The sequence below is a fragment of the Pararge aegeria genome, chromosome 7, assembly GCF_905163445.1.
Source record: "Pararge aegeria chromosome 7, ilParAegt1.1, whole genome shotgun sequence".
Lineage (NCBI taxonomy): Eukaryota > Metazoa > Arthropoda > Insecta > Lepidoptera > Nymphalidae > Pararge > Pararge aegeria.
In genome coordinates, this window is record NC_053186.1 from 12,527,089 (window position 1) to 12,540,536 (window position 13,448).

Here is a 13,448-nt window from a genome sequence, read left to right on the forward strand (position 1 = left end):
TTATCGACAACTGACAACATTGAGTTTAAATATAGGTAAGAGTTAGTATACTTTATTCATCCACGGGGCGTAATGGCCCATAACCCGGAAATTTGTTTGATTAAATCAAAATTATTTTGAACAGATATCAAAAAAGAAGGGGGTTCTCAATTTGACGCGTATTCTTATGAATCAGTTTCTTCCCAACACAACTTCGACACACTTCCGAATTTATTATATAATAACTATGGATTGTTATTTGTTAGTAACAAAAAGAACTAGCCCACTAGTTCATACATTTCTTGAAAAGGAACCTGTGCACCCTGATGCCCACAGCTGGGCATATGTCTGCTCACTCATAGGAGGAGTTTTGGATCATAGAACCACCAAACACCTCCAATCCTCTAAAATCTAGTGGTTAATACATTTAAAGTGTTTATTATTAAAGTTACACAAATTATTATTCATAGTCAAGTTATGAGTGTTTGACCTCACATTGTTATCAGCAAGAAAATGGGTTAATTTCAATACTTAGCGGTGCCACAATAGCAATTCTAATCAGCTACACAAAGCGTGAATTTTATTTTTGTTTCAGTGTTATAATTAACAAAATGCTATTGACGTCAACTCTGTACCATAAATACGAATTTGTTAAAAAAAACTATCCGGATATCTGCAGTTTCTTGCTTTAATATAATTATTGCTGCTTTTAAAAATAGAGTTTATATAATAATACTGATAATACAGTTTAAAAATATATTTTTATTTCTTGGTAACTACTATGCTCCTTAAAAGACCCAGTAAGATCGTTAAATTTGATAGGCATTTGATATTACAATTCTTAAACATAACATCACACTTTAGAGGTTGGTTAGGCAAAACAAAAGCGAGCGGTGCGACGCAGTGGGTCCGTGAATTGATTGTACGCGGAAGAAATCGCGTGACACCCCTAGTAATACTATTTCTTCATTTCCATCCAAAGTCCTAGACAGTTTTCTATTCATTTTCTTCATTCAGAAGCTTAACAACTACCAGCTGAGAAAGTGCTACTTTTCCTGATACTTTTGATAACGGCGATCACAAAATATCGGTAACGGTAGACGCGACTGGAGTTTATTGGATTAGTTCTCAAGTTAGTTTATTAGTCAGTTTTGTAAGAATACCATAATACTGAATAGAAGCTCGAGAGAATAAGAGCCTCTTCCATAGATTGATTTGCGTCATTGCTTGGGATAAAGAAAATCAGTTAATTGTGCTTAAGCAGTACAATAAGTGATCCTAATTAAGTATTCATCATTTTGTAGTGCTGTATAAATAAAACATTGGTACGCACACTTTTTCCTCTTCATGTTTGATAACCTTTGATAGCAATAATATTTTTTCTACAAAAACTTTAACTGAAGAGTAGGTAGCTATCTTATGTTTACTGGGTAAACACCACAATATTAAAGTCAAATGCATAATAATATTCAGTCTTTACAAACTACTGACATTTAAAATATTAAATAAGTACCTACAAAGATTTTTTTGTTAAAAAATAATTTTGATAAATTATAATTATGGCAAAAATACTTAGTAAGGTGTTTAGCCTTGAAGTTATATTTAATACCTAAAATGTGCAAAAATATAAAGACCCGGTATTATTGTAAATCTGGTAATGTAACCTGTGTATGTAACCTCAAGATAGTCTTGCCTACTGGTCTCCATTATTTGTTTAAACTAATGATCAAAAACTGGCAACCTGTAACAATATAATGGGTTCTGCCATCAGAATGTTAACAACAATGCAATTAAGTCATTTAAATCTAGGACAAAGATGCAATGCTCTTTCAATTAACTGACTAGTCGGTTTATTTATAGCACAGTGCAGTCCTTTAGCTAGAGATTACATATTCGCAATATTGTAGACCAAGATTAAAATATCATAGAAAAGGATGCCTTTAGAACGGGGATGCTTTTCATTTTTAATTTGCTTTCTAATCTAGTGTTAAGTCATTGTAAAGGCATAATGAAAATAAATACATAGCAGTATGTTTAAATTCTTCTGTTATGTGTTAATTTTTTGGTGCTATTTGATGGTGTGCAAATGCAACTGAAATAAATTGACAAACCATAGCAGAATACTATCCTTTTGATTATTATGATTGTTGTCATAGGTAAGATAACACTTGCACATTTAAAACCATCATTGTAATAATGACTCTTTCTCTCATAATGACTTGAGAATATTAACTATCCTTGAATAAGTATCTAGTATCTTTTATCTATATTTAATAAGCATTTTTTCATGTATTTTTACATATATATAGGCATTTATCTGTCAAAATAAATATTTAATAATTTTCAAGGCACTATCCCACTCTATTTTTGCAGGTCCTTGCAACAAAGGTTGCCTTCAAAGAACTACTTACAGAAATAAGGCTGCCTTTGCTTGCCTCCATCTTTCTGATCTCATGTGTTGATATTATTTTTTGGTTTTGGGTGCAATGAAGTGTTAAGATCAAATTATATCATCTATTTATTTATACCTAAAGTTATATACATTTTGCTTCTCATATTCATGTTTTAGTTTAGTACTTTTTTTTAGCTGGGTCTGGTTTTCCTTAATTATCTGTCACAAACTGACTGGCAGACTTTACTGCTGCCATTTATATCTAAGAGAAAGAAATGTTACACTATATGTATGTTATTATACCATGTCTTACCAATGTTGGACATAAGTTTTACGAAACTTTTAAAGTTTCTAACTTTATGCCTAACTTTTCTAGGTACTAACTTTTTAGTACTTAATTATTTTCTCCTAAAATAAAGTCCTTTTTATTTGTTTATAATTATGAAGTGAGTTATTGTAATGTTATGTTATTTAATTAACATACGTAACTTTTATATCGCGTAGTTTTATGTGATGACCAAAAAAAAATATAGTTGTAATCACGTATTGTAGAGCGCTATCTCGCTTACGACAACGGTGGATGACATCAAGCCATCCCTGTCTCTCCCTCCACTCTACGTTAAGAGAAAGTAACAAAAGCGAATGAATTCATCCCAACCTCAATCCACAACAATCATTGCATCCGTGTTTATATCAAATACACATCAGTGATATAATAATATATATATTAATACATAAACCTCAAAGTGATAACAATAAACAACTCGAGAACCAATCATAACCTATAACGAACTAATCGCTCGAGCGTAAATAAATTTTGTATCGTACATATATTGGTAATCACTTAGTATCACTTAAGAAGTTATCAGGACACATAAACGTACTTATGTTGTATACCAAAAGTAAACAAAAAACAGAGAAACTAACCCTTTCTTCATGAGCCAGCTCTTATGGCCCCAGATGATTTAGGAATGTTCCAATGACGAAAACACACATCCATTTTAAAAACACGAATCGGTTATCACAATTTTCATTTACTTTGTTTGCACTTCTTGTCACAATCAAAATATAATTCCACTTTTCGTTACGCTAAACGCAGACGTCATTGACAAACAACCGAAGTGAAGAGTTATTGCACGGGATCGCATATAAGAAAACATTGTACATTTTCAGGGCCATTGCGTTGATATATCACAAATCTTATCACTTTACGGTATTACATTACTAATCACTTTGTCTAAATGGGTTATTTATAAAAATAAAAACGTATAAAGCGAAAATTATGTAGTAGACAGCACTCGCGACGTTGCACACTACAGATCATGCGATTTCGTTTTACACTCACTCACACATACACAACTACCAGACAAGGTAACAGATAACAATAGCATTTCAAACTTCATTTTATTCATGGCAACACTGGAGGAGAATCTTTTGATGTGAGTTTGTCACAGATTAAAGATGCGAAGTTGGTAAATATTTTTGCAAGAGAAAAAATTTAAATAAACTGAATAAGAATGTTTAACTAATTTTAAAGTTATACCTGTGCTTTAAGCGAGAACAAAAATTATTTTTTCCTGTTTTCGGTTTCTGCTGCGAATAATTTATTTTCCTTTTCTTAGGCTGATCGCAGATCTATTCACATTCTACAAATATAAGGGTCTAGCCTGTTGCTGCAGTTGAATCCTATTTGCGACCAATCATAGGACTCTTGCCAAACCGTGCGTCTTTAGATTGTTTGTGAGTTTTGGTATACCTAGCTATTAATTGTATAGGATATTATTTTATAGAAATAAAGGGTTATCTTTTCCATTGAACATTGAATTATATGGCAAAATCAAGTTAATTAGTTACACAGAAGCAGACCTTGGTAATAAAAATAACAACAACACGATGAAGGAACTACTGAAATAGAGTTTTTATTTATCCGTACTGAAATATTATGTGCTTTCTTTTGCAATATTTGTTTGGCATCGCATTGGTGCCAAGGGTGTAGCTTGATTTTATCCGTCTTCTAATAGATTTTAAATTATAAAGGGTTATTTTGGCCATCTTATAAATTTATGTATCAATTAAATCTGAAAGGGTTATTTCTATTATTTTATCGGCTTTGCTGTCATTTGATGAAGATATTTAAAGGTGGAAGTCGAGTTGCCAATCTGAAGTCGTAATAAATGGACGTTCAAGCAGAAAGGAATTTTAGTAGTAGAGCTGGTTGTGACAGTGTTCGTCCACGGAAGCCATGCTTATTTCTGCCCTTAAATTGTACTGCTGTGGTCCGGTCTGAAGGGCGTGGTTGCCGGTGTAATAACAAGTTTTCCAGTTGCCATCAGGTGGCTTCATCTGCTTGGTCCTTCAATTATTCATGTTAAAAAAGACTATCTGGATACGCTTCCAGCTAGTCGTAGGAAATTAGTGGCATAAGACCGCAGACTATAGTAGTCTTGTTTTGTAGAAAATCTTTTACGTTAATCTACAAGTTAGCCCTTGACTGCAATCTCACCTGGTGGTAAGTGATGATGCAGTCCAAGATGGTAGCAGGCTAACTTGTTAGGGAGTATGGTAGTCATACCCCTAATGTTTCTACGCGACATCGCACAGAAACACAAAATTGTTTGGCGTGTTATTCACGTTTGTCGCGTCTTTGTCGGTAGGGTGGGAGGCTTCGGCTGTGGCTGCTATACTTCTAACAATTTGGCCCGCTACAATCTTAGATTGCATTATCACTCACCATCAGGTGGAATTTCAGTTAAGGGCTAACTGTAGTGGAATAGAAAAAAAACAATGGCGTGTGTTAGTATAAACACTGAACGTTATTAACCTGGGCATTCAACTAAAAGTTTGACCAAGTAGACCAACGCTTTAAATAGCCCAATGAATTGAAACTTAATGTGCAGATTTTAAGGGTTGGAAAAACACCGTATGATATAGTCATATATCATATGGTGTTTTTATTTTTCATGTTTATTGGGGGCAACTTCATAAACCATAGGATTCAATTACTATCTTAATTATGATTAACTTTAAAGCCTATCTTTCCATGGAAGCTTTCAATAGCCAAGCTATGCGTTTATCTATCTAAGGTACACAATAAGGTATACAAATCACAATAAGAGCTAATTAAAACACAGATGTTTGTAAATACACAATTTTATTAGAAAATGAAAACAAAATTCTTACACTACCTAAATAAGGCACGACGTGTCAAAACAAACCGTACACGGCGGAATATGTCAGAAAGCGATGCAACGGATGGATCGACAGGCTAATAAATAATAACACGGCGTGGAAGGATCGCTTCACCTGTGCACTCTCTGAGATTTTGCACAATTTTACACAATGTTACACAGACACTAGGAAAATTGTAGCCGGAATCCAAAGGAGAATAGTAACGGTGGTAGCATCGTATTGGTACAGTACCAATCTTAAAACGAGGCGTATGTTTGTACCTGCCCAAACTGCAATACAATTGAAACTTTCGCTTTCACTACTTTTAAAGAGATAGCTACAGTATTCGTTTCAAAGTTTTCAAAAATACTTGAAATAACTTTCATACAGCGTACCACCAGTCCACGTTATCAACGGGGCCGTTGGTATACTTATCGCGGTAATAGCCGCTACCGGTTTACAACTGTTACAAAACTTTATATGGAGGAGTTTTGTTAACTTTATATGGAGTAATTAATTAATAAAATGGATGCAAATTACGAGCAGAATTACGTCCATACAAAACAGATATATATATATATATATATATATATATATATATATATATATATATATATATATATGTATATAGCATCGCCCATATCACTTAGTTTATTTTGAACTTACACTAACTTCCAAATACGGATAAGTCAATCAATTGATGTTACAGGGCCTCCTTAAATAAAATGCAACCATACCTCGGGTGAACTCTTGCATTTTGTATCAAATTTAACCTTAAACTATAAGATGTTTCAGTATTTAGAGGTTAGTTCAGGTTAATGGACTTCTCACGATCTTGACCTTAAGGATTCCGTCTAGTCTGTTTTTCGTAATCTGTGCAATATAAAATAATTATAATAAAATGTATAACTTACTTTATAATTTATTAGAAAATAGAAATGTATGTTCAAAATTTGAAGTAACGCTCCAGGCGGTACAAAGGATAATTTACAATTTACAATACTTACCAACAAAATTATATGGCAAATTAATAAATTATATAGTCCCCAAAATTCACCGATATTTCTTGTGGTAAAATAATTACAATTTGAAATATTACGTCATGGAATTTACTGGGCTTATTATTCAATTAAAAAAACCAACAAGTACTTACCAACATTTTTTATGGCAAAGTGATTATAATGTGAAATAATCATACGTCGTAATAAAAAAACCCAGAAAAACATTTTTTACGGAAAAGATATAAGTTTATTTTAATATGAAACGTACTGGAATTTAATATAAATAATTTATTTTCACAGGCTTTTTTTTAAACTTTATTTCCCCAAAGTGCATCTACAAAGTGTGCAACAGTGATTATGTGTCTTAAAATTTTATAAAGTGTCAGTATATTTGATATAATTTTTTTTGCGTTGTAGTAATATAAGCTGAATTGATATTATTCTGTTTTAACGATATGTATATTAAGTTTATTTATTTATAATAGGAAAAGCGATAGGCGTTACTTATAGACATTTTTAAGGTAGATTAATAACGAACTTTACATAATATACATGCATAATTTATAAGTATACATATAAACAGCTTTGTACCCAACTACACTGAGTGATTTTAACATTTTAACATTAGATAATCCTGCATTTCTAAAATATTTCGTTGAAAATCGTGTAATAAATTGTGCGTGTAAATAATTTGGAATTGTTTTTAATTCCAGTATATCAAAAGCTTTAATGTAAAATACAAGACCGGAATTTTTATACTTTTAAGTTTCCAAAGTGTTTTATGAACTTACTATCCCAAGGTTTATTTTTTTTATAATAAATTTTACGTCTAAAGCAAAAATACATTTACACATCCTTATATGAATACCATCTCTAAACAAAATGCAAATATTGTCTTAATCTGAAAAATAAATAACTAACTCCGAAGTGGTCGATACTCAATATTAATAATTATTACGCACTAAATTTGTATATAACATAGAAATAATATTATCTTAGTTTGTATGTATTTGTACCAAATAGTGAATTTAGGTGGTAATTTGGAATTTTGAGTTAAATACAAGAGAGCGTCAGAATGTGAGGGTGAAATTGGATACTTTTCATTCCTTGAAAAGTGAATTTCCTTCCTCAGGTAAAGGACAATACCAAAATTTTTCTAAAAAAAAAATTTTGAATGTCGAAATACATTAAATCTTAAACCGTGTATGTAAAAAAAATATCAAAAGTATGTCAATAAAAAAACTAATGAAAAAATGTTTGTGCATTAATTTTGAAAATATGTATTAAATGTCAGGAACTACAACAATTTATTTTATTACAACTTTGGCAACCCGTATGTATTCGTTACTAAGTATCGGGTTTACTGAAACTGTAACTGGTAAGTACCGAATCGTTACTAAAAAACGCATTTCGTTAATCGCATTTGTCATTTTCACTTTGTATTGTTTAAGAAATGTTTCTTATGAATATAGATTATTTCACCAGATAAGATTTAATTTATATCAATATTGTTATTAAACTGAAATTGCTTTTCTTGTAAAAAATATACTTATTCTATGAAGGATTGTCTAAAACAAATCTATCTTTAAAATATCTAAGTTGCAAAGCTATAATTTTTTAACTGAGGCGATTTTTATCAAAGTCACGAGTAACGACACAATGTGTTCTATCAGTAACGAATACAAACGGGTACAAAATAAGTTTTCGTTACATTAATAAGCTTTAGCTAATTTTATTGCTAGTGCCAAATTATAATATTGTCTTCATAATACACCTTCATCTTTCATCCTGTGAAATGTTTATCAGAAATTTAAGGAGGTTATAGTATAAACTCTGACACTGGTCAGTTTAAAAATTTCGTACAAAAATTATTATCCTAAAGTTATGGGGTAAATTATATTAAAAAACTTAATTAATCATTTTCTTACATTTTTTGCAATTAATTTAATACGTTTTAATATACCGTCACGTTGGATAACTTGCTTTTTAATATAACTAAAAGTATCCAGCTGAATAAAGCTGACGTTGTTTTTTTTACTCAACACGCTTATCTGTGCAACTACCAGTTAAATTTGTTTTTTTTTTGTTTTTGAATAATCAATTATTGAGAAAGAAGGCTTATTTCCATCACGGGTATATTATAGTGTAGAGTTATAGCATATGAAAGTTTGTATTGGAAAAAGTTACTTAGCAGAAGTTATTCGCCGACGTTAGTTTTGAAAAAATATAATTATGGACTTTCCGTTAAACTTTTAAAGTAATCCATAAAAAGAAAGGAAATATATTCTCTATAGACTTTCAGTTACATTAAAAAGCTGCGTTACTACTTTCGGCGTTTATCAAGGATTTTTGAAGATATTCTTTAAAAAATATTGCAGTGTTCGGTAAACGTCAAAGAGAACACTACCTTTTTTATTATATAAATCCTTTCGAAATCGTTTCATTAACAATCGATTATTACTACTAAAGCTGATTGCACATTACAATATACCGAATCGCACGCGATGTATTGAGTTTGAAATACAAATTCGCGAAAGAAATTCGGTTAACGCACTCACCCCACAAATGACAGTTTCAATTTGGTCTTCATTTTAGAACATTTGACATGCATGTGTCGTTGGAGCTAACAATATAGTGTTTTTATTAATTACAATTTTCACTGGTTCACTGGACACCAAAATGGCGTCAATAAATTGGAGATAAAAACAAAGTGCAACCTGACCAGTGGTAATATTAGATGTTAGTAGGTTAACGTTATAATAAAATTTGTAATGTGCGAACAGCTCAACAAATTAAAAAAAAAAATATCAGTATTGCTACCATAGATTGTAAAAACTGGTAATTTAAATTTTTAATCTCAAACGGTAGTATCTATGAGCAACAACACTGGCAACATTTTAATTTTCAATTAATTTTTAATCTGTATAATATCTACATTTACAAAAGAGAATTATACGAAAGCGGTTGAAAGTTCGATAATAGACACCGAATTTCGTTAATCAGTCGTATTCATTTCGTATTATTTTAGCATATTTGAGCACTGTCGATTTGTCACGCACGGCTTTCTGTTGAAGACAGGGTTTTCGCTCCAGCGATTCGCTTATGTGATAGAAATTCGTTTGAGACTAATTGACAGTTCTCAAAGGCTTTAAGATCACACTAGAACTGCCTATTACTGGGCATATGGGTTCTCCTTTACGTAGTCACGTGGAATCGCATCTCAAGCATTGGAAGATCATCGGTTAGAACAACGACGAAGTTGGCAATAGCAAAGTTTATCAATATGTTTCTAATGTGATCTTACAGTTTGTTTTATTAACGCTAGATTTAGTTTATTACATTAATAATACAAGGGCTAGAGGCCCAGGAAGTTGGCACAACAAATTGTGGGTCAGTATTGCTCCGTATCGCCCGGAGGTGCCACTGAGTATACAGATGGGGGTCTGAAAGAGAGAAAAACACTTTCGATATTTATTAAAATAAACAAATATACTACGACAATACACACATCGCCAATTAGCCCCAAACTAAGCATAGCTTGTGTTGTGGGTACTAAGATGACTGTTGGATAGTTTTATGAATCATCATCACGGGTCTCCTCCCACAACGGGGAGGGGCTAAAGCCGTATTCCACCACGCTGGCCCAGTGCGGATTGGTGGACTCCACATACCTTTTGAGAACATTATGTAGAACTCACAGGCATGCAGGTTTCCTCGCGAGGTACATAGCTCGGTAAAGTTAGAGGTGCGTGCTGGGATTCGAACTAAGCATTTCGAAAGTGAAGTCGAAGTTCTACCCAGGGCTATCACCGCTTCCATCATAATATACAGGGTTACATAAAAAAATACCACAAAGCTCTCGGCCTGCACTTTTGTTTTTACACTTTTTTAACGCGATAGTTTGTGAAATATTCAAGATTTTACATTACCCATTACCGGGCCCGTAGCGATAAGTGGAGTATCTACTCTACTTATTACTACCGGGGCGGTAATTAGTTGATATGATGATTATTATAATGCAGACTAAAATTATCAAAATATTTAATTGCATACCTCAGTGCCCTCCTCGGCGCGGGCAATCTGGATGGTCGTGGCAGCGCAGACATGCGATCGACGCCTGACGACGGTCGAGGCTGCTCCATTTGCGGTGTCGTAACTTAAGGAAAAAATTATCATATAAACAATTATCACATTGTAAAGCTAGAGTAGTTCCAAGTTCATTCATTTCGAATAGGCTCACTCTATAAGCACTTTTGAAACGTCGATTCTGTCTGTTTGTAGTAACTCTACCATCGGTTCGGAAAGCAGACTCTACCGAGAAGAAGCTGACACAGCAGTTGTTCTTTTTCAACATTATCAATTTGAAATTTAACACTCATTATCCTATCTTATAGTTCGCCTTTGATATCTTTGTAAATGCCGACATAGTCTTTGATGATTTACTATCAAAATCAAGCTTAATTTGCTATATTTATATAAAAACCGGAGCATCCTCAAGAGATGTTGACTTTACAATTAATAATTGTTAAGTCTTAACTATAAGTATTAGGATTATAAGGATTGAAGAAATTATAAATTACACCACACAGATTCTCCTGCTTTTCGCGGAGTATAGCAAATTAAGCTTGATTTTGATGGTATATCATGGATTTCCGCAAAGTAACGCCTGCTTCTATCCAATATTCTATCCAACAGTCTTTGCTTGATATTGGGATCAGAAACAGCCCTTGCTAGCCCGCACCAAACATTTGCTTCATCGGGCTTTTGAATGATTATCGATTCTTATCGACCTATTATACGACCCTTATTTCTCTGGTTTGGTCTGGAAGGCTTTGGCCAAGCAATTTAGCGTTCTGGTACGATGTTGCGTAGTAACCGTAGGGGTACGGGTTTAATTTAACTGTATGATCATCGATACCATTTGCTAGGGATACATTTTTTTATAGCTTTTAAATTATAATCAAGCTGGTACACCTGATGGTAAGTGGAAACCATCGTCTATACACAGAGCGCTTCGAAGGGCATGCAAGCAGTGGCGTGTATGCACAGGATATGCTGATGATATAAAATTAAGAAAATCTCCATTACGAGTTACATATTAAAATTAAGGGTAGGCATTGTAAGAGTTATTAAAAGCCTACCCTTATGTATTTATAACTCGTACTGGAGATTTTCTTCATTTTATTTCATCTACATACCCTGTGCAGACCTTCTATGCACGCCACTGCATGTACGATACACGTCCTGCAATGTCCCGCCTTGAGTCCAACAATCTAGGGTGTATATAAATTGATATCATAAATTTCAGTAGGTTTTAGTCTAATACTTATTTTGACCGGAGATAATAATGATATTGTAGGTACATTATTTTTTGCTGCATTGAATTGTAAAAGTGAAGAATATTTTGAATGAAAAGGTCGAAGGGTCTATATTTTGACTTTTGGCTCTTTGACTGTGTATGTTTAAAAGCGATAACCTTAAGCAATAGAAGTCAAAAGAATTAAAAAAATACTTTTCCGCTTTTATACTGTTTTTTTTTACATTTTACTAGGAATTGTTTTCCATTTATACAACGTGTAACAGAATTACGAAATAATATAGCACATTTCAATATTCTGTAAAAATATGAAATCATACAAAAAAGCGTATTTATTTTTCCATACAAACGAATTCAAAACATTCTAAGTGTTTACTTATGACAGCCCTATTGAAGATAAAAGGTCGACACACGCATAGTACCTACGCTTAATACGCGTAACTAATGACAGGAGTCACATGATTTTAATTTTGCATGTGATGTTAGGGCTGTATCTATTTTCTTTCAGTAAAAAACTAAAAACTATGGCAGTAGTTTACTCAAAAACTATTAGGTTTCTATAAGGGTCTATTAGGTTTCACAGATAAGTCTCAGAGACAGTTTATAATGTACCTCTAAAGCCAATGAATTATTAATTCGGTTTTTATTTACACGTTGTATATTATTTGATTCTTAGGCGAATATAAAATAAAAAAATATACCTGTTGCAGGCTTCTGTAGCGGCACAGATGTGGGCCTGGACACCCGCAGATGAGAGGTACCCGCTATTGAATACGGCCGGGTGACCGGTGGCTGTAATTATATTACCAAAATTTTATGATTATGTTTTTTATAACACCCTTATTTCCACTAAGCTACTTTGGTTAATTACAAATACATATACCATATTATGCAAAAATATAATCATCCCCAGCCTATTAAGAGTTAAACACAGTATGAAGAAAAGGTAAGAGTAGTTCGACGACTTTGATATCAAATTAAATGCCGTCATCGTCTAGATATCGTCAGGACAATGTTTAGATTTTATGTATATTTTGATGTGTTTATGTATTTTCTTAAAGTAAATGTGTTGGATAGGTAATATATATTTATTAGTACGCTCACTATCTCGCACTTTTGCCACAGGTGCATTCATGCAAAGGTTGCCTTTAAAAGATTGCTTGCAGCAATGAGGCCTTTTTTGTATATTTGGATATTTTTATGTATTTTCTTAAAGTGTATATGTATTTATAGGCACAATATATTTATGAGTACGCTCAGAGTACTATAGTACTAATATACATATAAACACCCAGACACTGAAAAACATTCATGCTCATCACACAAACATTTTCCAGTTGTGGGAATCGAGCCCACGGCCTTGGACTCAGAAAGCAGGGTCGCTGCAAACTGCACCAATCGGCCGTCAAATTTGAATGGTCTTAGCCATGTTTGATGAAAAATCATTCAGTGGTTATTTCATACCCATTGAAGGTATGAAATAACCACTGAATGATTTTTGAATACTGAGTATCTTACTTAATAGGCTGAAAATGTTGATGATTATGATAAAACATTGAATAAAATTATTGTTAGCAATTATTGTAGATGG

The 13,448-nt window shown here is 32.8% G+C and overlaps 1 protein-coding gene across 1 annotated transcript in view; it reads right to left on the reverse strand.

Annotated features, from left to right (window-relative positions):
* Positions 1-5,505: 5,505 nt before the first annotated feature.
* Positions 5,506-13,448, reverse strand: part of LOC120624893 — a 45,170-nt gene continuing 37,227 nt past the window's right edge. Inside the window, exons 12-14 of the mRNA XM_039891660.1 lie at positions 12,559-12,649; positions 10,594-10,696; positions 5,506-9,983 (exon numbers count right to left, since the gene is read on the reverse strand). Of these exons, the coding sequence (XP_039747594.1) occupies positions 9,932-9,983; positions 10,594-10,696; positions 12,559-12,649 (246 nt within the window). The 3' untranslated portion in view covers positions 5,506-9,931. The remainder of the gene's footprint in view (positions 9,984-10,593; positions 10,697-12,558; positions 12,650-13,448) is intronic.